This window comes from Mirounga angustirostris, unplaced genomic scaffold (genome assembly GCF_029215605.1).
Source record: "Mirounga angustirostris isolate CCGP_5_RB_7025 unplaced genomic scaffold, mMirAng1.0.hap1 SCAF_5, whole genome shotgun sequence".
In the NCBI taxonomy this organism is placed as follows: domain Eukaryota; kingdom Metazoa; phylum Chordata; class Mammalia; order Carnivora; family Phocidae; genus Mirounga; species Mirounga angustirostris.
In genome coordinates this window covers 174,455,422-174,480,829 of record NW_026991713.1, presented here as the reverse complement: position 1 = coordinate 174,480,829, position 25,408 = coordinate 174,455,422, and the positions used below count along the sequence as shown (strand labels likewise).

At 49.0% G+C, this 25,408-nt stretch overlaps 1 protein-coding gene across 8 annotated transcripts in view; it reads left to right on the top strand.

The window, feature by feature from the left end:
* Positions 1 to 25,408, top strand: part of TRRAP (transformation/transcription domain associated protein) — a 113,285-nt gene that overhangs the window by 78,938 nt on the left and 8,939 nt on the right. For 3 of the 8 annotated variants that reach the window (XM_054507692.2, XM_045875808.3, XM_045875807.3), the window contains 14 exons: positions 140 to 277; positions 930 to 1,042; positions 1,495 to 1,630; positions 4,411 to 4,602; positions 7,324 to 7,552; positions 8,158 to 8,423; positions 8,993 to 9,093; positions 13,026 to 13,227; positions 14,407 to 14,571; positions 16,012 to 16,102; positions 17,419 to 17,618; positions 19,072 to 19,333; positions 22,731 to 22,956; positions 23,866 to 24,083. In XM_054507692.2, the coding sequence (XP_054363667.1) occupies positions 140 to 277; positions 930 to 1,042; positions 1,495 to 1,630; positions 4,411 to 4,602; positions 7,324 to 7,552; positions 8,158 to 8,423; positions 8,993 to 9,093; positions 13,026 to 13,227; positions 14,407 to 14,571; positions 16,012 to 16,102; positions 17,419 to 17,618; positions 19,072 to 19,333; positions 22,731 to 22,956; positions 23,866 to 24,083 (2,539 nt within the window). The remainder of the gene's footprint in view (positions 1 to 139; positions 278 to 929; positions 1,043 to 1,494; positions 1,631 to 4,410; positions 4,603 to 7,323; positions 7,553 to 8,157; positions 8,424 to 8,992; positions 9,094 to 13,025; positions 13,228 to 14,406; positions 14,572 to 16,011; positions 16,103 to 17,418; positions 17,619 to 19,071; positions 19,334 to 22,730; positions 22,957 to 23,865; positions 24,084 to 25,408) is intronic. The other 5 variants (XM_054507693.2, XM_045875810.3, XM_064593284.1 and 2 more) reach the window with 3 other exon arrangements.

Below are 25,408 nucleotides of genomic sequence, written 5' to 3'. Positions count from 1 at the left end.
CTGCCTCATCTTCCAGGTCCCGTCGCCTTTGCCAGTGACCTCCCCGTTTCAGTAAACCTCTCCCCAGTGATTTTAAATGACAGCTCGGTGAAGTTGCCTTATTGTCACGAGCACTCAAGAAACCACGCTCTGTTTTCAGGAGATACTGGATTCCCTGGCTGAACTGTACTCTTTGTTACAAGAGGAAGATATGTGGGCTGGTTTGTGGCAGAAGCGTTGCAAGTATTCAGAGACGGCGACGGCCATTGCTTACGAACAGCATGGATTCTTCGAGCAGGTAGCCAGCGTCCTGTGTCCAGTGACATGGCCGGGCCGCATGGCTGAAGAGAGGTCATTTCTAATGATGTCAAGTCAAAGTTCGTGTTAAATTAGTTCACTGGTTTATTTCCAAGCGTTTATCCTACATAGAAAGGGCCTTTGATTGAAGTCTCCATTTAAGAGAAACCTACACGTATGACACGAACATTTCTGAAACTCAGTCCTAAAGCCTTTACCATTGGTTGCTAATGTGGATGCTTTTTATCTGCAGTCAGTGGTCCTGTTGGAAATGGCGGATAGATTGTAGTTAGTGTTTAAACTGTAATCCTCATGTTTGTCCTTTCATTGAAGTGTGGCCCCTATCCCAGGAAACGGTTCTCAGCCTCTCAGTGTAGGCCACTGAGCCACAGAAACTCTAGAAGCACAGACACAAGCTGTGGCCTCTGCTGTCCTCACTGAAGGATGGAGAGATGCATCCCAGGGCTGGGCAGTCTCCACTCTGTCCATTCTGTGCGGGGCGGGGTGGGGGGAGGGGGGAATGACGTGCCACCTCTGTTCCCTGTGTGTGCAGAGCCTCGGGCCAGTGATCTTCTAGAGAAGAGCGTAGGGCACCCCCCAGGCCTGAGATCCAGCTTGCCCTAAATAATCGAGAGCATTATTGACTTCTTCAGGCACAAGAATCTTACGAAAAGGCAATGGACAAAGCCAAGAAGGAGCATGAGAGGAGTAACGCGTCCCCTGCTATTTTCCCAGAGTACCAGCTGTGGGAGGACCACTGGATTCGGTACGCCACAGTGCTTGATGTATTCAGGAGTCTGTTAGGGAACCGGTAAAAAAAAGGTCTTTGAAATTTTCTTGTAATGAGTGCTTTTAAAAGGGGACTTTGCTACTTTCTTTATGGCCTTATAAAGAAAAGAGCCACCTCAGAACAGCATTCGGCCCATGAGTAATTAAAAGCATTTGTTGGAGAAGCAACAAATGATCTCTGCCTCCCACTGGCTCAGGTGCTTCGGGCTCTCTGCTGCATGACGGGCGGCCCTCGGTGTCCAGGGGGACACTTTATTTCAGAGAGCAGGGGGATCTCTGCAGTGGGGCACCTTGGGAACCCACCCCTTGCCCGATGGGGGGAAAGAATTTTTTTCGCAATAAACAACTTAAAGTCTATCCCTTGCCCTTTCTGAATCTGTGGGTGTGTTGGTAACTGAACTTTTGCTCTTGAATCCCTGGTCTTCCAAGGTGCTCTAAGGAGTTGAACCAGTGGGAAGCCTTGACAGAGTATGGCCAGTCCAAAGGTCACATCAACCCTTACCTGGTCCTGGAGTGTGCGTGGCGGGTGTCCAACTGGACTGCCATGAAGGAGGCATTGGTGCAGGTGAGACCTCCCTCCCACCTCCAGGTGACTATCCCGGGCTCAGATTGTGTGGATCTCCAGAGAGTTCTCTTCACTTAGAACAAGCAGGGCATTCTGGCAGATGAGAGATAGCTCTTGGGAAGCAAGCATTATCTCTGGTTCTCTAACACCTTTCCCAGATGTATTCAGTTTGGGAGTCAGATGCAGCATTAGTTCATCGTGGCGGGTCTGGTGCAGAAGGGCTGTTGGAGGTGAGCGCGGCGAGGGTGAATCCTGCGCCGGGCCTGGCGGGTTCGTCGCTGCTGTCGGCAGAAGTCTGCTGAATGAAGCTGTGTTCTCTTCCAGGCATGTTTGTGGTGGAAGTGAGGGCAGCATAGGATCAGTGAGGCTGAGTCGTGAACTCGGTTGAGCTCCACATTTTTTTTTTTATTAAACTGCATCCAGAAGAATTCAGTGCTCAGTGGGAGAGTGGGCACAGAGGCCCCATTCCCTTCCTCCCGCTGGGGGGATCCGAAAGCCACAGTATGGGACAGCGCAGCTCTGTGTCCCCTGAACCCCACGACACATTATTACTTTGGCCTTAGACGGTCTTCGGATGCGGCCGTTCTTGCTGCTCTTTATCGTTCCCTGCATCTGGGCCCTTCGCTCGTATTCTCCCTCGGCCCCTTCCCTGCTTCTGCTCCTCGTCTCCACCTTTTCCGTGTGGTGTTCGTGGTTGGGCTGGAGGTGGAGGAAGTTCTGCCACCTTGTTCTCACCTGCCCTGCTACCCAGCCCTGCTTCGTGACACTCACACCAGTCATTTTCCTCTTTTCTTGTAATTCGGAGACTGCAAAGCACACTGAGATTATAGAGCTGCTGTCTTTGAAACGATGAACCTGTACCGTGGCTCTCATGTTTATGTTGTTACTGATGTCGCTTTTTAACTTGTGGAAGATTGTAGAACTGAGATGGTGAACCACAGAGGGCAGAGACAGCCCAGGGCTTGACTTTGGGCTTGGGACCTGGAAATTGCTCGTCTGATGCAGGGACTTTAGTCCAGAGAAAACCAGTCCTTATATCAGTAAAATGTATATTGTTTCTGACAAAACACATTTATAGTGGATTGTTCTGTCCTTGCTCTGATAGATTTTCTGCTGAGTACATATTTATAGTTCGCCCTGCTGTTTCCTTTCTTCTCCCTTCCTGGGGTTTCTCTTAGCTGGATGCGGGCAGCGCCGTGCTGTCCATAGGTCTGAGAAATAAGTTTCTTCTTTCAGAAACCCTTAATAATTTCCTAAAAATTATAAGGCCCATACTAATTAGAAAAAAAGCTCAAAGTATACGAATAAGCATTCTGGGTTGTCTGCAGTAAATTCAAATAGTCTTGGTCCAAGTAGAAGTCCAAAATTATTTACTCATTTACTGGTATTTCAAGAAAAAAAAACCACTCAAATTACTTCTGTTTTTGTTCCTGTGCATTATGATTTCAGGGTTGCTTGCAGAAGTATGGTTTTCTTGGTTTGATTTAATTGATGGGGTAACTTGTTTCAGGGTGTTTGAAACAAGAGATTCCTTTGTTCTCAGTGTTACAGAGGATAGATGTGGTGATTGACAAAAGCCTATCTTGAATAGTGTTTAAGCCCAGAAAATGTGCGATTGGTGTGATTTTAGCGGATCATGTTGGAAGCAGATGTTTTGACAAGCTTGTCTTCCTAAATTTCTTCATCGTTGGCTTATTGAGATCTAAGACAGGCCATGAATGTGAATGTGCTTTAAAGAAGTAAGATGTCAAAAAAAACAAGCCAGAGAGTTACATAAATGCAGGATGGCACCATCATCATCATCATCATCCTTATACTTATGTCATTTAGACAGTATTTTGGCACTAAAACGTGTATATTTTTATTATTGCCCAAAGGTGTTTCAGAATGAATGTTATGTTGATCTTGTTACAGCAGGTCCTGTCAAATACCTTCAACAGAGATATCCTTTCTTCTCATACACAGAGATTATTTTTGAAAAGACCTTAATTTTTATCATTTATGTTTTTAAATGCTCTGTATAAGATTGATAAAATGAGACCAGTTCTAATGCTTCCTTTAGAGGGTGGTGGCAGACAGAGCTTTCGAGGGTAGAAGGGGGAGCACAGGGAGCCTTTATGTGGCTCTGAGCCACGTGGGGGCGGTGGGGGCAGGGTTAGAGCCGAGGAGAGGAAATCTGACAGTTCCAGGCTCAGTGTACTTCACGAGAAAGCTGATAACCAGAACGTGAGAAATCTGGGCGAAATTCTATAGTAGGTGACAGAGTGCAGCTTTGAATGACAGTCAAATTTATGAATGTTCTTTCATATTCTTGTCAACCGGAATCATTGCCTTTTGCTTCCTTGTATAATGTGGAACAAGTTAGATCAATTTCCCAGGATAACAGTATGAACTGGAAACAATTCAAAATTATATTTATCGAAGTGGAGACGAACATATATTTAATACTTTGGAAATTTGCTGGCTGACTTTGTAGCCAAGGGGTGATCATTAATCTGGTTTGTCACATCGTTGTTGATCGGTTTCCCTCCTTTCTGGAACTGCTGATGACTTAAGGCAAAGAACCTGTAGAGACTGGCTGTTCACTAGTATTCGGAAAAGGAGAGTATCCAGAAAATGCAATCTAAATGTTTGTCTTCTCCAAGAAAATAAGTATCTATTCATAGCTTAATTTGTTTATCGCTTTGCATGATTGGCTACAAAAAAATTGGCTTGCATTTTTGGCCCTTCGTACTGAGCAGCTTGCCTGTTGCTTCCATGTAATGCTCTTTCGCCACCAGGTGGAAGTAAGTTGTCCCAAAGAGATGGCGTGGAAAGTCAACATGTACCGTGGATACCTGGCCATCTGCCACCCCGAGGAGCAGCAGCTCAGCTTCATCGAGCGCCTGGTGGAAATGGCCAGCAGTTTGGCCATCCGCGAGTGGCGGCGGCTGCCCCACGTGGTGTCCCACGTGCACACACCTCTTCTCCAGGTGGGCGTGGCGCGCGTACCCAGCCGTCCTGGGGGCCCCTCCCAGAAGTGCGCCTCCTGCCCAGGCTGAGGTCCGTAATCCGAGCCGGACGGCAAGGAGGAAAATCCTTCCACTTGTCCTCAGTGGAAGGAAGGCCAGAGTCAAAATACAGGGGAATAAAATGTTCTCATTTTTGGAGCTTCCATGGGGTTTAAATGACAGATGACATCTCAGGAGTGATTCTGATGATTCTCGTTTTTGCTCCAGGCATTTCTTTAATGTCCGCTATCCCCCATCATTGTGATGCCACGGTGCATCCTGTGAGACTCTTCGTAGCCTGTGCCTTAGCTTCTTCCTCGCTGGATCATCTGCACAGTTTCTGATAGCTCCTTCTAGCCACACAGGCCACCATTCACTTGCTTGGCTCTCCCACAGCCCCGCACACATGCTGCTTCTCTCCCCAGAACGTACTTCTTCCCACCCCTCTGCCTGACCTTGAGGCTCCGTACAAGCAGGAAGTGAAGGCTAAGGCAGAACTGTCGAATGCAGGCTGCAGGCACACAGCCCTCAGCAAAGGCTGAGCAACTTAGTGGTTCTGGTCTTTAGGGACATCTCTGGCTAACTGGTTGACCCCTAAGCCACCTGAGCAGAGACTTCAGTGGTTTCGTTCTGCAAATAATAGAGACTTGATAGACTCAGTGTACCAGTATACTCAGAGTGGGGGTCCCAGAGAGAATGGAGCCAGAAGAAGGGGCAAAAGGAATATTTGAAAAATAATGGCTGAAAACTCCCCAAATTTGATAAACCAATTTTATTTACAAAGCAGATACACAAATGAGCTTACAAGCGTGGGAAAAATTGCTCACCATCATTAGTCATTAGGGAAATGCAGATCAAAACCACAGTGAGATACCACCTCACACCCACTACACTCATAGAATAAAAACAATAATGAGCATTGGTAAGGATGTGGGGAAAATCGGAACCCACGTATATTGCTGGTGGGATTGTAAAATAGACTGGAAACAATCTGACAGTTTCTCAAAATACTAAGTACAGAATTCCTAGATGACAGCAGTTTTGATCCTACACACACACACACACACACACACACACACTTGCACACCCATGTTCACCGCAGCGATATCCATAATGGCCAAAATGTGGAAACTGCCCAAACGACCATCAGCTGATGAATAAATAAAAAGTGGCGGACTCAGGCAGCGGACTGTCGTTCGGCAATAAAAAGGAACGCGTACTGAGCCCTGTCACAGTGTGGTGAACCTTAGCAACGCTCTGAGTGGAGAAGCCAGACAGAGGGCCACACGCTGTATCATTCCATCTCTGAGGAGTGTCCGGGATGGGGAAAGGCACAGAGACAGAACTCGGATCAGTGGTTGCCACCCGCTGGGGGAGGGAGGACAGGGGAGGCTGCTGACGGATCCGGGGCCGCTTTTTGGTTTGAGATAGGCGTTCCATATGTAGGTGGTAGTGAGGGTTCTACATTTCTAGGAACATATTAAAAACTACCGAATTGCACACTTTACAGAGTGATTTCGGTGATGTTTTAATTGTATTTCAGTAAAGCTGGTATAAAACAGATATCACGCTGCTGTGCTTTCAGTAGGCTTTCGGCGAGAGGGAGGTTTCAGAAAACTGAGGGTAACGAACTGAACTTAAGGTCCAGATGGAAAGCAGAGGCCCTTGCAGGGAGTATCTACAGTTAAGATCAACCAACAAGAGGGGTGTCTGGGTGGCTCAGTCGTTGGGCATCTGCCTTCGGCTCAGGTCATGGTCCCAGGGTCCTGGGATCGAGCCCCGCATCGGGCTCCCTGCTCCGCGGGAAGCCTGCTTCTCCCTCTCCCACTCCCCCTGCTTGTGTTTCCTCTCTCGCTGTGTCTCTCTGTCAAATAAATAAATAAAATCTTTAAAAAAAAAAAAAAAAAGATCAGTCAACAAGATAGCAAGTACTGAATCTAGGTGCTGTGCTCAGGAGATTCTAACAAGTTCAAAACAAAGATTCTGCCCCAGAGGAGCGTCTAGCTGGAGAGAGGAGAGCCGTAAGAAGCAAACTTTCACACCAAAGGGAGCCTGTGATTCAGTGCTGTGCAGTGGGACAGAGGAAACACAGGATTTAGAGAAGGGAGGAATCCCCACGGGAGGGGAGTGGAACCTCACGGGGAGAACGTGGATGGGCTCAGGATCGTGGCCAGGGCGTTTGGAGCTAGCAGTGCGTCTGGGGTGTAAATGGTAGTGACCCAGACAGGCTCACGAGGTTCGTGATGGAAACCCATGTGCCAGCCCAAAGGGATGGCCCGAACCGTGTTCTGAGATGCTTAGTGTGGCCACGGGGTTGGAGTGTTGCTGGAAGGAGAGCCCGAGGGCAGGCGGGCCAGGCTGTTCTAATCTGAGCCTTTGGTAGGAGAGCCCAACTTAGGTGGTGGCAAAGGGAATGAGCGAGAGTTTGGGGGGCTCTCCGCGAGGTGTGCTGCCTGCACCACTGTCCTCCCTCCCTACTTCGCAGTAGCCACAGAGCTGAACTTGTAAAAGCGAGGGGATCGCAAGAGCAGAGTTTGGGGTGAAGAGTAAACGAAATGTGGAAGTGAGGCGTCTATGTAAGCGAGAGTGCGTCCTTCGGGAAGTGAGCCGGGAGACCTTTATAGTCCTCAGTTTGCTGATGGACTCTGGTTTATTTTCCTCACTGGCGCTCACTGTGGGATCCCTTGTGCTGCTCCCGTTCAGGCAGCCCAGCAGATCATCGAACTTCAGGAAGCCGCACAAATCAACGCCGGCTTACAGCCCACCAACCTGGGCAGGAACAACAGCCTGCACGACATGAAGACGGTGGTGAAGACGTGGAGGAACAGGCTGCCCATCGTGTCTGACGACTTGTCGCACTGGAGCAGCGTCTTCATGTGGAGGCAGCATCATTACCAGGGTAAACCTACCTGGTCCGGCATGCATTCATCATGTAATTTTCCAGACACCCCACTGTTCTGGTTTCATGTCTTGGTTTTGTTGTGTTTTTTTTTTTTCTTCTACCAGATGTTCTAATTTCTGCCAGGGTTGGTAGGTGTGGTGGTTGGTCTGGCAAGGGGAGAGGGGAAGGCAGGGAAAGATGGGGAGATTTCCCCCCACCTGTTAACACTCTTCCAGCTAGAACAGAGTGGGCGCTAGGGGCGCAGGCCGGTGGGATCTGAGCTCCGGGGTATGGTGCTCGTTGTGAAGGGCCGCCCGAGGAGGAGCTGCTTGAAGGTGGCCTTGTGGACCTTCTCCGGTTTTCCTGGTCCTCTTTGTTCATCCCCTCAACCTGCCGGGCATCTGTTAGAGCCACATTCCTGATTTAGTTAGCCACGATGGTAATGCTCAGCTCAGTAGTCCGTGCTTTTTACCTCTTACTTCCGAATCAAGTACCTTCCTTGTGTAAAACCCAAGGAAAAGTAATGAGGGTTTATCACAGAGCTTCCTGTTTTCATAAGCCATGTGTGCGTATTTTCATTTTTTATTTCAGCCTTATTGTGGAACGCTTTGAGAGATGTTTGGCATGGACTGATAGCTCTTTTCTTTGCTCTCTAGCTATCGTAACTGCCTACGAAAACAGTTCTCAGCATGACCCAAGTTCAAACAACGCCATGCTTGGGGTTCACGCGTCCGCGTCGGCGATCATCCAGTATGGGAAGATCGCCCGCAAACAAGGACTGGTCAACGTAGCTCTGGACATATTAAGTCGCATTCATACTATTCCAACGGTGCCTATCGTGGATTGCTTCCAGAAGATTCGGCAGCAAGTCAAATGCTACCTCCAGCTGGCAGGAGTCATGGGGAAAAACGAATGTATGCAGGTAGAGTGACCACGGGGGCCGGCGGCCGCCCCTCTTCTGGGAGGTCCAGCAGAGCGCGGGTGTCCCGTGGAAACTCCTGGTGCAGAGAGTGGGAAAGGAGGGTCAGAACTTCCCAGAAACAGTCCCTTCACCACCAGAAAGGGAAAGGAAACCACTTTGAGTGTTTGATGTACATTTTACCGTCTCTGTTCTACACTGTCTTTGGTTGATATATTTAAGGAAAGAAAATGAAAAACTGTGGGATTATGAGGATGTAGAGTATATTTCGATGATGTTCAGAGGAATAGTAATAAAAACAATGAAACGGACTAGACATAGAAAGTTTTGGAAAAAGCAGTACCCTTAAGGTATCCAGGCCTGAATGTGGCATTTAGTGATTCAGTTTAAGTACGCTTGTTAGTCAAGAACTGTTTATGGTAGGCGAGGTCAGCCGTCAACTTCAAGTGCACTTGTCAGTGACCTTTAGGGCTTACTGCCTAGATAAATATTGTAATACAGTTTTAACACCATTGTCTAGGAATTTCAAGAATTTTTTCCCTACCTCTTTTTTTTTTTTTTTTTAAAAACAGGGTCTTGAAGTGATTGAATCTACAAACTTGAAATACTTTACAAAAGAGATGACAGCTGAATTTTATGCACTGAAGGGAATGTTCTTGGCTCAGATCAACAAGTATGTATGTTATACAGAAGGAGAAAAATTCATCATATTATTTTAATAGTTATTTACAACTTGAAGTCGGTGTGAAGCTCCAGCCCAAGGTCGGTATGATTTGGTGATGGTTGTCAGGTGTGAGACTTGATGTACTCTGTCTCTGTGAAGATAGTAACTTACAGTGGATGGATAAACCAGTTTGATGGGTAGGACTTAAAAACGCTTTTTATTTTTTTATTTTTTTTTTAAGATTTTATTTATTTATTTATTTGACAGAGAGAGAGACTGCGAGAGAGGGAACACAAGCAGGGGGAGTGGGAGAGGGAGAAGCAGGCTTCCCACTGAGCAGGGAGCCCGACGCGGGGCTCGATCCCAGGACCCTGACATCATGACCTGAACCGAAGGCAGACGCCCAACGACTGAGCCACCCAGGCACCCCTAAAAACGCTTTTTAAAAATGAGTTGCTTTTGAACATAGGACTGCTGATGGCATAGATTCATTTCCCCATTTTCGCAGCATGACATTTTGGACCAGAGTTGATTTGATTCCTTTTATGGAGATAGTTCCTGTTTTAGAGCAGGGGGTCAGGCTGTGGCCTGCAGACCAAACCTGGCCAGCGTCTGGTCTCTGTGAACGAGGTCTGGGAACAGGCCCACCCCCACTGACGGGCTCTATGGCGGCTTTCACACGACAGCCACAGAGTTGAGTAGTTGTGACAGAAATTGTCCAGCCCACAAAGCCTAAACCCATTTACTGTCTGGGCCCTTCAGAGAAAGGTCACAAAACCCTGTTTTAGAGAAATGAACATCAGATGAAATTTTGTGAAAAGTACACAAATGAGATACGCTTACAAGAGGCTGCTCATTGCCTTATGTGGAGCTGTAAAGCTCACTTTTCACATTTTCAATAAAAGGGGTCGCATTTTTAGCTTATTTTAAATAAGGAAGTGATTTTGTCAAGATAAAAGTGTTTTTTTTTTACGTTTTAAATTCACATGACCTAAAACGCACCATTTGGAAGGGTACAGTTCAGTGGGCTTTAGACATCCATAGTGTTGGTACAACCATCACTGTGAGCTGCTCATTCTGAAACCTTTCTATCCCCCCCGAGAGAAACCACGTACCTGTTAGTGGTCACTGCCTGTTGTCCCCTTCCTTTGTCCCCTGACAGCCGCTGATCTTCTTTCTGTCTCTCTGATGTGCCTGTTGTGCCCGTTTCGAATAAATGGAATCCTACAGTCTGTGGCCTTCTGTGCCTGGCTGCTTTCACTCAGGGGCCGTCTGTTCTCGGGGTCGTCTGTGCTATAGCAGGTGTCCGAACACAGTCCTCCACGGTGTGTCTGTAGATTTTGTTTATCCACTCAACAATCAGTGAACATTTTGACTGTTTCCACGTGTGACTCCTGTGAGTAATGTTGCTGTGAATGTTCACGTACAGGGTTTTGTGGGAGCCTTGGGTATATGCTTAGGGGTGAAATTGCTGGGTCATGTGGTACTTATTTATCTTGTCGAGAAACTTCCAGGTGGTTTTCCACAATGGCTACGCCATTTTACGTTCCCACCAGCAGTGTCTGTGGTTTCCAGCTTCTCCACATCTTTGCTGGCATTTGTTACTTTCTATTTTTTGGACTGTAGCTGTGCTCGTGAGGATGAAGTGGGGCCTCACGGGTTTTGATTGTCATTTTCCTAGTGACTGGTGGTACTGAGCGTCTTTTCTATGCCATTTGCAAGTCTCCTCGACAGCATCATGTATTTGGTTATTTTGCCCATTCCTTAGTTGGACTATTTGGCTTTTTATCATCGGCTCTAATTCTTAGACTTTTGGATGTATCTCTGAGGTGTGTGATTGCAGACATTTTCACACTTTCTGCAGGCTGTCTTCTCACTTTCTTGACCGTGCCCTTAACGCACAAAGTTTCTCATTTTGAAGTTGGGTTGTATCTGTTTTCTTGGGTTGCTCATACTTTTAGTGTCATAGCTAAGACACCATCGCCTAACCCAAGGTTATAAGATTACTGCTATGATTTCTTCAAAGAGTCTTACAGGTTTAGTTCTTGCAGTCAGGTCTTCAACCATTTTGAATTAATTTTTATATGTGGCAGGAGTTAGTGGTCCAAATACATTCTCTTGCATGTGTATAGACTCTGTCCCAGCACCAGTCATCGAAAAGATTTCTTTCCCCATTAGAAGGGCCTTGGCAGCCTTTTGAAAAGTTAGCTGACCAGAAAAATAAAGGTTTATTTCTGGACACTCAGCTCTGTTCCACTGATGTACATCCATCCTTTTGCTGGGGCCACACTGTATCGCTTACTGTTGCTTTACGGTAAGGTTTGAAATTGGGAAGTGCTCTTCAACTTTATCCTTTTTCAGGATTGTTTTGGCTGTTTGGGATCCCTGACGTTCCGCATGAGTTTTAGGTTGTTCATTCCTGCAAAAGAGGCTATTGGAGTGATTGCATTGAATCTTGTAGGTTAATTTGGCAAGTATTGCCGTCCTAACAATATTAAATCTTCCAGTTCACGAACGTAAGATATTTGTTTATCTTTGTGTCATTTAACAGTGTTTTATATTTTTTAGTGTACAAGTCTTGCGTTTCTTACGCAAAATATATTCTTAAATATTTTGTTCTTCTTGATGTTACTATAACATTTTTTTCCTAATTTTATTTCCAGATTCTCCATTGCTAAGGTACAGAAAATACAACTAAATTTTATCTATTGCTCTTACATTTTCAACATTGCCAAATGTTATTTGCTCTGTTTTATGTGTGTGTATTCTGTAGGGTTTTCTGTATATAAAATTATGTCATCTGTAAGAGATGGTTGTACATCTTCTTTCCACTCTGGATGCCTTTACTTTTTTTCTTGCCTAATTGCTCCTACCTAGGACTTCTGGTAGTAAGTTCAGTAGAGGTGGTGAAAGTTCTTGCCTTGTTCCTGATCGCAGAGGAAAACCTTTTAGTCCTTCACCATCGAATAAGATGTTACCTGTGGGCTTTTCCTGTATGACCTCTATTATGTTAAGGTAGTTTTCTTCTGTACCTAGCTAGTTGAGTGTGTTTATCATGAGAGGATGTTGGATTTCCTGCACCAACTGAGATGATCATGTTTTCCTTTTTCATTCTGCTAATGTGATGCATCCCATGGGTTGATTTTTTTTTTTTTTTTTTTTTTATGTTGACCCACCACCTTGCGTTGCTGTGATAAATCCCACTTGGTCATAGCGTATACTCCTTTTCACGTGCTGTTGGATTTGGTTTGCATTAATAATCACGAGGGATGTGAGTATCTAGTTCTCTTATGTCCTGTACGTTGTCGGAAGATGTAAAACTCTCTCTCATTTGCAGATAGTAATGTGGTGCAGCCACTGTGGAAAATAGCTCATGAGCTCCTCAAAAAATTAAACACAGAATTACCCTATGACCCAGGAATTCCCCTCTTAGGTATATACCCAGAAGAACTGAAAGCGGGTGTTCAAGCAGGTTCTTGCTCATGAATGTTGGCGGCAGCACCGTCCACAGTAGCCAAAATGTCAAAACCCCCCAAATGAATGGATAAGCAAAACCTGGTTAGATACACAACGGAGCAGTATCAGGCGTAAAAAGGAATGAGGTGCTGATACCTGCTACGGCATGGGTGGACCTCGAAAACAGGTCACATAATACAGGATTCCGTTTCTGTGAGATACACAGATGAGGTCAGTCCGTCAGCCAGGAAGCAGGTTGGTGGTCCCAGGGACTGGGGGCTGGGGGAGATGGAGAGGGACTGCTCTATGGTATGGGGTTTCTTTGGGGACGACAATAGAGTGTTTTGGCACCTAACAGAGTGGCAGTTGTAGGACATTTTGAATGTACTAAATGCCACTGAATTACTCATTTTAAAATGCTGGATTTTATGTTATGTGAAGCTCACCTAAAAAAGAAATTATGTTTTGATTTTGCCTCCCCACAGATCTGAGGAAGCAAACAAAGCATTTTCTGCAGCCGTGCAAATGCATGACGTGCTGGTGAAAGCGTGGGCCATGTGGGGCGATTATCTGGAGAACATCTTCGTGAAGGAGCGGCAGCTGCATCTGGGCGTGTCCGCCATTACCTGTTACCTGCACGCATGCCGGCATCAGAATGAGAGCAAGTCAAGGAAATACTTAGCCAAGGTGAGACCCAGGGCCGTCTGGTGGCCTTCCGGTTTGCACGAGAAGCCAGCTTCTGCCTGATCCGTGCTGGGGGTGAGGCATTATTTCATGCCTGCCCAGTCCGTTTCCGTCACTCTTCGTGGGATCTGTCACAATTCCATTTGAAAGCTGAGAAAACAGAGGCCTGACATACTTGGGGTCCCAGGACTTTTAAGCAGCAAAACCGTGCCTGGAGTCAGTCCTAGGACTCAGTCCAGCGTTCTCTGTGGGACCTCACCCTGGACAGAGATTCCTGCAGACCGAAGAGGACGCTGCCAGGAGAACCCACCCACCAGACACCTGGTAGATTCTCCCCTCTCACCTGCAGGGGAGATGCCCCCAGTCCCAGAGCTGCTCAGTGCTAGTCGCAGGTGACATGGGATCACAGGGTTTCTGCACACTCGCTGGCGTTCTTGTCCCTGGGTTGCCCCAGTGCAGCGCGGGGGGCGGGGCCGGTGGCTGACATGCACCTGCCCAGAGGTGACTGCTTAACACTGACCTTCCTTCTTCAGTGTTGCGCCCTCTCTCGTGTCTCAGGAAACACATAAATAAAACCCAGAATTCATCCTTGCAGAAAAGTTAGGAAAAAGTTGTTCTCCTTTTCTGTTTTGTCCCATTAAAGGTTTAGATTTCTTAAAACTCCTTAATGTCCAAATGTGGAGTGAACATCAGCACCTAGTATTTAAAGCCAACTCCAGAAACACGCCAGCTATGGTGACACAGAGAAGCTCCCTAAATATTTGACCCCGAATTTGCCTCCTTCTGGATGTAGTCGTTTCAGACATCCGTGAACAGCAGGCTGCCAGCTTGTGGCCACCTCATTCTGGGGTGGTGTTCATCAGGGATTTTTAGCAGAGGTCCATTTTGTTTTGGGGAGGTCGTGAGTGTGAATTAGCAGGTTGGCAGGCCCTTGGGTCGCTAGGTTGGGGCGTTAGTGATTGGCGGTAATGCCTCATCTAGGTAAGAACTGTATTCACATTTGGGGTCTCATCTGTCTGTACGACTTACACATTAAGTTTAGCAATATCCCTGGCCCTTTTGTACCCCTTTTCCCACATTGCCAGCAAGGCTGTTCTGTGTGCTGTTTTAATGTTGAGGAAAAGTCATTGATGGAGGGCCTCAGAATTTCTATTCACCTCTGGGATTTTCCTTCTGTCTTAGGTGCTGTGGCTTTTGAGCTTTGATGACGACAAAAACACTCTGGCCGATGCTGTTGACAAGTACTGCATCGGCGTGCCTCCCATCCAGTGGCTGGCCTGGATCCCGCAGCTGCTCACCTGCCTGGTCGGCTCCGAGGGAAAGCTGCTTCTGAACCTTATTAGCCAGGTGGGAGCAACAGGGTCTCCTTGTTCACAAGAAAATTACATCTTCATTTCACACGTAGGAAGCCGTACACACTTAGACATCACTTGATCTAAAGCACAATTAAAAGTGATTGGAACGAAATAATCCAGGGTTGGAAATGAGATAACCCACTAGATCGTAACAGTATTAAAATGCCAGTTTCTTTGCATATGTTGCCACATAAAGATGCAAGTAAAACAGGTATTCTCTTAAAATCGCTAGTGAATACGCTGAACTAGTGAAATGTGTATGTGATGGATACTTTGTAGCCGATTTCCCCTCGTCAGTGCCGGAGCTCTTCAGAGCTTCCCTTCGGACTGAAGTCCTTGTAATCGTAGTTCTCACTCCTCACCCCTCGTGCAGTTGTTTGGGATGAAAGTTGTGTGCCTTGGGGATGGGGATGATTTCAGTTGTCCATCCGTGTGAGGAGCCCGATGGGTAGAGGAAGGACCCGGATGGTGGGAATTTGGAGGCAGTTCTGTGTCGCGTACAGTGCCTGTGACCGTGTTTCTTTTTGTAAAGTTAGAGAGTCCTGTGACTGACTTCTCATGAATGAAGAGCGTCCTGACCAAGCATTTAGGAACATGCTGCTCATCATTCTGTCTGTCCAGCTTACTTTGCTCTTTGCACCTGATGCATCATCCACATTGTACCCAGAAATGATTTTCTTTTTCCCCTTGAGAGGCTGCAGCAATGTGCTGGGTCCTGGCATTTTGCCTGGAGTTTACCTGCTGGGATGTAGATTCGGTCTGTGTGGTAGGATCACCATTCATCAGACCTCTCTTTATGTTAGCCAGCTTCCTGTGGCCTGTGACAGAGCTAGATACCACTCCTGTCGTCTTGTTATAGGTGCATTTGGAAGGGTCGCAGTAACATCAGAGTAGCTATTCAGGCCTTTTGAAGAAGCCATAAAACCCCAGTTTGGTAAGACTGGTGTTTCTTACCTTAAACAAAATTTTCAGTTTTGCCCTTGCTGCAGTTACATGAAGTTAGTAACGAACCTATTTGTCAGTTAGAATCGGTTTCCGGTCCCAGTGAATGGCACCCAATATAAAGACTGACTAGTGTCATTTTGTGTTTTCCCGTTCCTTGCCTGAGTAAGATCCGGGGATCAGTGCGTTTTGTCCTCAGATTTACCAAATCAAAGGCAGGTGTGGTTCCTCTGTCATTAACAGTCCCCCAGGCAGAACTGTGGGAGTGCACCATGTTGATCTTTCTCAGATCTTTTAGAGGTAAACCAGGTATTTGACCTACTGTTTAATCTGGGCTCATGGATGAGCCCCGTGGTACAGTATGTGCCTCCTTGGTTCACATGGAGACCCCAGCCCATTACACGTGGTGACAGTTACTTTCCGTACAAATTGTCATCCTCCAGAAGCACAGTGGTGAGCAGCGCTCTTTACGCCCCATGTCTCTGAGCAGGTTGGACGCGTGTATCCCCAGGCGGTCTACTTTCCCATCCGGACCCTGTACCTGACCCTGAAAATCGAGCAGCGGGAACGCTACAAGAGCGGTATGTCTCGGGCGGGGCTGGCTGGCCAGACCACGAAGGGCTCAGTCCGTGGGGACATTCCATGTCTGCACAGCTGTAGACACTCCTGTCCTCAGCCTGTTTACGTTTAGCCAGTGAGAGGACACTGTAGGGCTGGGAGGCCAAGCCAGATCTCTGAAGCAAGTCGATGGTTCTCCGTGGTTGTGATTTAACAGGGTGTTGGTTTACCTAAGTGATTTAGTCCATAAGTAGGAAAAATACATGAAATTTTTAGCCTTGGAAAATTACAAAGTTTAATAATGCATGCTGGTAAACAGTATAAACGTCATTTACTATGTATGTCATTTAGTTTATAATGTTCTCAGCTGTCAGAAGAATCAGCATAGAAATCAGTCTTACCAGGTTCACTCAGATAGAAGAGTTTTAATCTGTCCTGAATAGTTCTCGTATGTAAGAAGTAACTTATCAGTGGTTTCTGTTGCCCACTACACATGGTATCTTGTAAATCGTTAAAGTGCCATCTGCTTCAGGCCATTTTTAACACCCAGATGTTCATGCTTCGAGGCCAAAGACTCTGTGAGAAGGTGACCTGATCCACTGGGCATGGTAGCACCCCCTCTGAGGAGCTGGGCTGGTCGGGAGACCTCACGGCACGTTCCAGCTCTGGCCTCACGGGTCTACCTACGTAGATGGGTGTTTGGGTCCTTTGAAAGTTAGGGTGTTTTTATTCCGAGTGAGCCAGAGCTAGAGAAATGGGCATTTGGGTTCTACAACATACTTCTCACACCGCAAATGACTGTATTTTTCAAAAATACCTTTTTAACACACAATTGGGCTTTCCTAGATGAAAAAATGTAGATCGCTCATTAATTACTTTTAGATTCTCTGAGCTATCTGCAAGGAATGTATTGTGAAATATTTTTTCCAAACATTTAAAAAATGCCCACGCTTACAGTAAAGTTAGGAGAGGACAGTGAACACTCGCGCCCCCTCACCTCAGTTCACCATGTAGCACACGGCCCTGTTTGTGCGCTCGCGCGCTCTCTCTCTCTCTCTCTCTCTCTCTCTCTCTCTCTCTCTCGACGTGACGCTTCCTGCTTTTCACTGAAACGTCTGGGGCCAGGTCGTAGGCAGTCGCGCTCCTTGTGCCCGAGCCCCTCAGCGCACGTCTCCTTAGAGCCGGGGCGGCTCCCACAGTCCCTGGGGAACCGGTCTCATGATGTGTTAACACGCCTGCAGGAACCAGCGTTCCTTTGGCCGATGGGTCCTCTAGAGCACCGAGCTCTCGCATCGGGCCAGCTTTGCGCTGACATTGGCGTTGTGTGTGTTACTCTCAGATTCTGGACAGCAGCAGCCAAGTTCAGTGGGTAACCAGTCCCATTCTGCATCAGATCCAGGGCCCATAAGAGCAACAGCACCCATGTGGCGCTGCAGCCGAATCATGCACATGCAGCGAGAGCTCCACCCAACCCTTCTGTCTTCCCTGGAAGGCATCGTCGATCAGATGGTCTGGTTCAGAGAAAACTGGCACGAAGAGGTATGTGGAGGGAACCTGTCGTCCGTGTGCCGTGCGCTGTCTTCCCTTCAGATTAGCTGCCTGGTCGTGTCTGTGTTCTGTGCTGTCGAATTGAACAGTGGAGTGAGCAGATAGCTGATGTCTGCGTACTGATGTCGCCTCAAATATTTGAAGCAGGATATGCCTGAAGAAGATGAAATTGAGAAAGCCAGTTCTGGCCTTAACGTGCTTACTGTGCTCACGTCTGTGGGCTGTCATTAACTACCACCTAATACCAGTTAACCAGCAGTGGCAGTGGGTGTGGGTGTGAGCTGGCGGGTGTGAGCAGGGGCCGTGGGTGTGAGCGGCGGGGGTGGGGTGTGAGCAGGGGCAGTGGGTGTGAGCGGCGGGGGTGGGGTGTGAGCGGCGGGGCCTTGGGTGTGAGCGGCGGCTGTGGGTGTGAGCTGGCGGGTGTGAGCAGGGGCCGTGGGTGTGAGCAGCGGGGCCTTGGGTGTGAGCAGCGGCTGTGGGTGTGAGCCGGCGGGTGTGAGCAGGGGCCGTGGGTGTGAGCGGCGGGGGTGGGGTGTGAGCGGGGCCGTGGGGTGTGGGTGTGAGTGGCGGGGGTGGGGTGTGAGCGGGGCCGTGGGTGTGAGCAGGGGCCGTGGGTGTGAGCGGCGGGGGTGGGGTGTGAGCGGCGGGGGTGGGGTGTGAGCGGGGCCGTGGGTGTGAGCGGCGGGGGTGGGGTGTGAGCAGGGCCGTGGGTGTGAGCGTGGCTGTGGGTGAGCGGGGCCGTGTGTGTGAGTGGGGCTGTGGGGTGTGAGCGGTGGGGGTGGGGTGTGAGCGGGGCCGTGGGTGTGAGCAGGGGCCGTGGGTGTGAGCGGCGGGGGTGGGGTGTGAGCAGCGGGGGTGGGGTGTGAGCGGGGCCGTGTGTGTGAGTGGGGCTGTGGGGTGTGAGCGGTGGGGGTGGGGTGTGAGTGGGGCCGTGGGGTGTGCGCAGCGGGGGTTGGGTGTGAGTGGTGGCTGTGATGTAGATAACGGAGTTTTTCAGGGAGCTTTTCAGCCGCCAGCCTTTCTGCTTAATGGTGTTTGCATAAGCTGATGACAAAAGGATGAGCCCTTATTATCTAGATGTTTATCTTGTTGGCCAAGAGGCGGCCTTGTGTTACTGTTACTTGATGTGTGCGTGTGGACACGCAGCTGTGACTGCAAAGTTGTCTGCATAGACAGTGTTCTCCCTCCGTTAATCAACAGAAGGGTAGGTGTATGCCCCAAAAAAGTGGAGGTTTTTTTGTTTTAATGTTGAGGACACTTGGTCCTCATGGTTAAAAGCACAGCCGATGGTGTGGTGCGCCCAGGTTGCCTCTGTGTTGTCCTCACTGATTTTACCCCGTGTGCCAGGAGTGGGGGTGGGACGTCCTGGGTCCATGCTCTGCGGTCGGCTAGTTGCTGGCCTGGAGAGTTGCTGTGTGAATTGTCCCCGGTCTCTCCCCACCAGGTTCTCAGGCAGCTCCAGCAGGGCCTGGCGAAATGTTACTCTGTTGCATTTGAGAAAAGCGGAGCCGTGTCCGATGCCAAAATTACCCCCCACACTCTAAATTTCGTCAAGAAGTTGGTGAGCACGTTCGGGGTGGGCCTGGAGAACGTGTCCAACGTCTCGACCATGTTCTCCAGTGCGGCCTCCGAGTCTCTAGCCAGGCGGGCACAGGCCACCGCCCAGGACCCCGTCTTCCAGAAGCTGAAGGGCCAGTTCACAACTGGTGAGTCCCTTCCTGATCCCAGAGAAGGTTCTGTTCACTCTTCTTCCTGTCTTTAACAATCAGCTAGTTGTTATTTCCTCGTTTTCGTGAGCATGGTCCTGGCTGAGCTTGCTGTTCTCTGTTTAAGATGCGGACTCCGATCATGAGGTCACTGTGACACTCAGCGGCTCGAGGCTGCACAGACCTTCACTCAGTGAAGGGTGAAGATGTGGAGCCAGGCTCCGCGGGAGGGGATGGCGGGTGTTAGGAAGAGGAGGGTTTCAGGCTGAACCTACCCTCTCCCGTCCCTCCCTCCACTTGGTTTTTGTGGGAAAACTGAACGATGGGAGGTGAGACAGGCTCAAAGGTACAGGGCTCAATGTGACAAGTAGAGTTCAAATCTATAGTGGATTCAGATGGCAGAAAGACAAGGAGATTGTATCATCATGACTGGCCCCTGGTTTGGGTTCGTGCATTTTCTGAGACCCCCAGGAGCGTGAATCTTGGCCCCAGCTCTGCGTGATCGGTGGCAGATGAGTCCAAGCTCCTTTGGCCTCAGTCTTTACCTGCCACACAGGGGCCGTGGTTCCCACAGCATGAGCACACACAGGCCACCGTGTCCCCTGGGTGCAGGGGATCCTGCCACCCGTGTCCCACCACCACCCCACTGACACAGGAGCCCAGGTGAGCCCCAGTTCTCAGAGCATCTCTCTGGCCACCTGGGGAACTTCTGCAGGCCTTTATGTCTCCAGTGTCAACCCCTGAGTGATCATCATGGGAAACAAGATTTGCCTGGTCAATTTTCCTGCTAAAAGAAACATTTTAGTTTAATTACTAAATTTTATAACTGTCTCCAGAACATTCTTTCTATACTGATACACTAAGCCATAGAATAATGGTTCACATTGTTAGTTGTTTAAAGTATCTTTTAAGAACTCGTATCACGGAGAACACAGCTAGAAATACGTGCTGTGTAGACGAGGTTGAAATCCTGTAAAAGAAAATATTTATCCCACTAATTGCAAAGGATGCTTTGCAGCTACAGCCATGACTTTCTTTTGATCCATGTGAGATACAGCGTGTCCTGCTGTCATTCCAGGCAGCCCCGGGGCCCCGGGTTTCCTCCCCGTATGGTGTGAGAGGGGCATTAAAGGTAACGCTGGACTCGCCTTAAGGTCGAGGAGCTTCCCCCGATGCATTCACACCTTGAAGAAGATGCTCTTTGAACAAAAAAATATGAGCCTCCACACCTTTTTCCACTGAAGAAGCGCTTCCATCATCTTAGATTTTTTCTTTTCTTTTTTTTTTTTTTTTTAAAGATTTTATTTATTTATTTCACAGAGAGAGCAAGAGCAGGAACACAAGCAGGAGGAGTGGGAGAGGGAGAAGCAGGCTTCCCGTGGAGCAGGGAGCCTGACACGGGGCTCAATCCCAGGACCCTGGGATCATGACCCGAGCCGAAGGCAGACGCTTAACGACTGAGCCACCCAGGCGCCCCTAGATTTTTTTCTTCGTGACGTTCACATGATGTGTTTGGTCACTATTCCCTGAAAAAGGAAAAGTCTGAGATGAATTTTATGGAAATTATCCTATTTTACTCAAATGATAGTATGTCTTTATCTTAAAATGTCCACTCATTAAATCAAACGTAGTCTGAAATAGAGAATTCAGAGTGAGACAAGTCATTTGGATTTTGGTATAAAAAAATACAAAACCAGAAACTCGAAGGAAGACCGCTATGAGGCTCTGACCCTCTTCCAAGCCTAGGCATTTCATACGTAACTCAGAGCTCCACAGCCCCTGGTCCTCCATTCCCAGGAAGGACCGGCTCTGTGTTTCAGCGCCGCGTTCCCGTCCACACAACAGAGGACAGTTACCCCACCTCCATCCTCGGGCAGAATCGCCTCTGTTGGCTGCTGACTCCCACCCCAGTAAGGAGGTGGAAGAAGTTCAGAGACAGTACATCACATTTATCCCAGGGAGTGAGGACTTAACGTACAGGCAGGAACTTGAACATGAACGTGGCAGCCATTTTATTTGCAAAAGCACCAAATTGAGAATGGATGAGCAAAGTGTGCCACATCCATACTCGTGGAGTTAGCGATAGGGCAACCTGGATGAACCTCACATCATGCTGAGCGCAAAAAACCAATCTCGAAAGGACATCTACTGCGTGGTCCTTACTTAGGAAACATTTGTAAAATAACGTCAGGATGGAGGTGGAGAATGGGTTAGTGGTGGCCAGGAGTTAGGGATTGAGGGCAGAGGCGGGTGCAGCCATAGGGCTAAGAGTGGGTATCTGTGCTGATGGACAGTTGAGCACCTCGACTGCAGTGCTTCTGGGCGTGCTGAGGTTGCGCTGGCGTCCGGATGGCCACCGCCCCTCTGGGCCGCTGTGTGGGTGTTGATGGGGCCTCCGCCGGCCCCTGGTTCCACGTGCACGTTGTTGACCCCCGCTCACTTTCCCTGCATTTGGCCCTGGCCCAGCCTGCTGCAGCCCTGGAGGGGCGGTGGGGAGGATGCAGTGAGGACTGGGGGCAGGAGTCTGCACCAGGCTCCCCCCACACCACCTGGGTCTGCAGAAGAGCGCCCGCGAGAGGCTCCACAGAGCCTTTCCGCTTGAGTGCAACAGCCCCTGCCCTGTCACAGATCCCGGCCCTTGTCAGCGAGGGGACCGCGGCTTCCACGGGCTCCATTTGCAACAGAGAAGGTTCGGCTTATCCTGACCTTCGGGCTCCAGCAAGTTGGAGTAACTCAGAGCCCCTTTGACCCCTGGTGCTCGTCTGTGTGGAACGGGCGCTTTTTTTAAAGAAGAGCTTTTCAGTTTAATTGACCTTTCAATACCGAGTCTCAGTAAAATCTGAGATATACAGCAATAAGGAGTATTTTAATTGCTTAAATGAAAAGGGCATGGTTTCCATTTTTGTCACTTAAGTGCCTTGCCTTAATTTCTTCTGATGAACTGATTTATAATTTAGTATTCGCCGGGGTTGGTTTCTTTCTCCCTTAGCCTCAAGTTAATTACTGTGTTGGCTTTTGGCACAGGGCCGTGGTTCCCAGGTGTGAGGCTTGCTCTCAGGCGGGGCTGCCGGTGGGCGGAGGGCAGTGACCTTCAGGGCTGGCCCAGTGGGCTCGGAGGGTTCCGCGGGACCTGTGGTGACTGGGGGTGAGGCTTCCTGCTGGCGGTTCACCCCTTCCCTCCTCCAGTCTGGGGGTTGGTAGACCAGTCACTCAGGTTTCAACTTACACTTTAAAGAGTGACAGGGACTGAGATGTTCTCTGCTCCAGGTCAGAAGATGTAAAATAAAACATGCCTGTTTCCTACCTGGGAGGCTTTTGAGCATGATCTTGTAGTGAATTCCAGATAGCCCAGATGATTAAAACTGTTTTTAATTATATTTTATTTTTTATTTTGAAGATTTTGACTTCAGTGTTCCAGGATCCATGAAGCTTCACAATCTTATTTCTAAGTTGAAAAAGTGGATCAAAATCCTGGAGGCTAAAACCAAGCAGCTTCCAAAGTTCTTCCTCATAGAAGAGAAGTGCCGGTTTTTGAGCAATTTCTCAGCACAGACAGCGGAAGTAGAAATTCCAGGGGAGTTTCTGATGCCCAAGCCGACACATTATTACATCAAGATTGCTCGGTGAGTGAGCCCAGCGTGGCAGTTAGTCGCCAACACACCCCGCCCCGGGCGAGCCCGCCGCGGGACAGACCTCAGGGCAGACCTCGTGCAGCCGTCCAGGCTCGTTCCCTCCCCCCCCACCGCCATGCTCTCCTTGCCCCTGAAATGGGAGAATGGGAGATTGTGCTCGGATTTCAGGAATCAGGCACTTGAAGGGTCTGTCCTAACTGATGGGTGAAATGTTTTGTTTGAGTCAAGTTTGTGTTTCTTTTGCTTCTAAAAGAACCTTTTCTGAATCCCCACGGAACTGGACAAAGTCACCCAGTCCATAAAACTTCTAAAGCTCAGTATTCAAAACAGAATTGGACAGTTGTAAGATTTATTAGAGTAGATGTTATATCTTACTGTAAATGTCAGAAGTGCTGTAACAAATGGTCATAATCAGACCCAGAAGTCTGCTTCCTCGTGCATCCAGAATCGGGTTTCCTGGTCCTCCAGATGTGACTCCCCTCTGGCCAACCGTCCCTGCTCCCTGGCTCACGGGAGGGAGGTGAGGACGAGGGTGTGTAGTCCTCAAGCTCACTCCCGGGGCACCTGTCCCCACCCCCCCGCCCCAGTTCTGCAGCTGGGGTGCTCAGAGCCAATCAGCAGCGCTCCTTGAGCTCCTGAAGAGGGACCCCGTGGCTGATCGTTTTAAAACTGCAGCGTCCTCTTCTCTTCTGCGTTTCCCCTCTGCCAGGGGGTCTTCCCCGCATCCTAGAAGAATGTCATGCCATTCATACCTTGTCAGAGTGAGGGCTGTACCTGCGGGAGTCTGGCCGCGACAACTCCGGATGCCCTTCCTGTAAAGTTCCCTTTTTTTCTCAAAGAAAAGGACTGGAAATTGAGGGCTCGGGGAGCTGCTGTTTCATTGTGTGCCTGCTTGGGTAGGTTTATGCCCAGGGTGGAGATCGTGCAGAAGCACAACACTGCAGCCCGGAGACTCTACATCCGCGGCCACAACGGCAAGATCTACCCGTACCTCGTCATGAACGACGCCTGCCTGACCGAGTCCCGGCGAGAGGAGCGCGTATTGCAGCTGCTCCGTCTGCTGAACCCCTGTCTGGAGAAGAGGAAGGAAACCACAAAGAGGCACTTATTTTTCACAGGTAGGAGAGGTGCCCTTTGGGGTACACGGCCACTCCCATCAGCCTTTGCGGGTTTTCTCGTGTGCCGTCTCCTGGGAGCTGAGAGTGCCCCAACGCACACCAAGCAGGAAAGGCTCTGGAATGAGGGCCCTGCTCCCAGAAGAAGCCACTCCCCAGCCGTTAGGCTCCTTGCTGCTAGACGAGTGTCTCATGGGTATTGGTTTGGCAAAGGGACTGCCGTGTCTGCGCCCACGGCTGTTTGTCCCTGCCCGGGAGTCCGTCCGTGCTCTGGTGAAACGTGGGCTCAGCACAGGCCGTGGTGTGAGCTTGTTGACAGACTCCTGGAGCTTACACTGCACCGAGTGGCCACGGCCGGAACGTGCCTTCCCGGCGGGAAATGCAGCGCAAGGGAGAGTCGAGAAGCCCCGTGAAGGCCCTAGAAATCTTGGTCATGCGGCGACCAGCAGCCTCTGAGTAAGGGGTTTCCATACCAACTTGTGGGTGATTCGTGAGTGACCCATTTCTGTCTGTAATGGGGGCAGGGGTGAGCTGTCATCCCATTCAGAGAAGAGAACCACTTAAAACAGTTTAGCATCTAATCTCTGAGGTTAAGAGCCCATTGCAATGCACGTTACCTAGTCCCGTATGGAGCTTTCTTCTGACCACTAAGAATCCAACCCATTTTGACCTAAAATCTCTTACCCTTAAGTTCAACATCCCCAAAGGAAGAAGTAGATCTCAAAAACAAGTCCATAGAAAACCGTATGCGTGTTAACATGTATGTAATGGGATTTATAGCGTGGATCACATCTGGGGGCAGTAGATGGTTCTTTGTTTTTTCCAAAGAAACAAACTCTTGGTCAGCATCAAACGACAGTTCAGATAAGTGCCCTCGAGTCACTGTGGAATTTCTTGGTGGGGTGACGTCTTGGCAGCAAGCTAGTAGTCGTGCTTTAACGGACATTAGGCCGAATCCACTCTGGCTCATTAGAAGCCAGAATCACGTGAACGCCCAGCGTGGGTGCAGGCAGTCAGAACGGCCTAGGGACAGGCTGGTGCTGGCACAGGGACTCCACAGCTTCCGCTGGACCACTCAGCAGCACCCGGGCAGCTCGCTGCTGTGACCCCATGCTGGACAAGCTTGATTTCGCTACCTTCTTTGCTATCTTCAGGACATTTCTCAGCTTTCTACAAAATATCTTCAACAAAATGTCTTCAGGGGCACCTGGCTGGCTCAGTCGGTAGAGCATATGACTCTTGATCTTGGAGTCATGAGTTCAAGCCCCACACTGGGCATAGAGCTTACTTAGAAAAAAAGTCTTAGTAATATTACCTTGATCTAATAT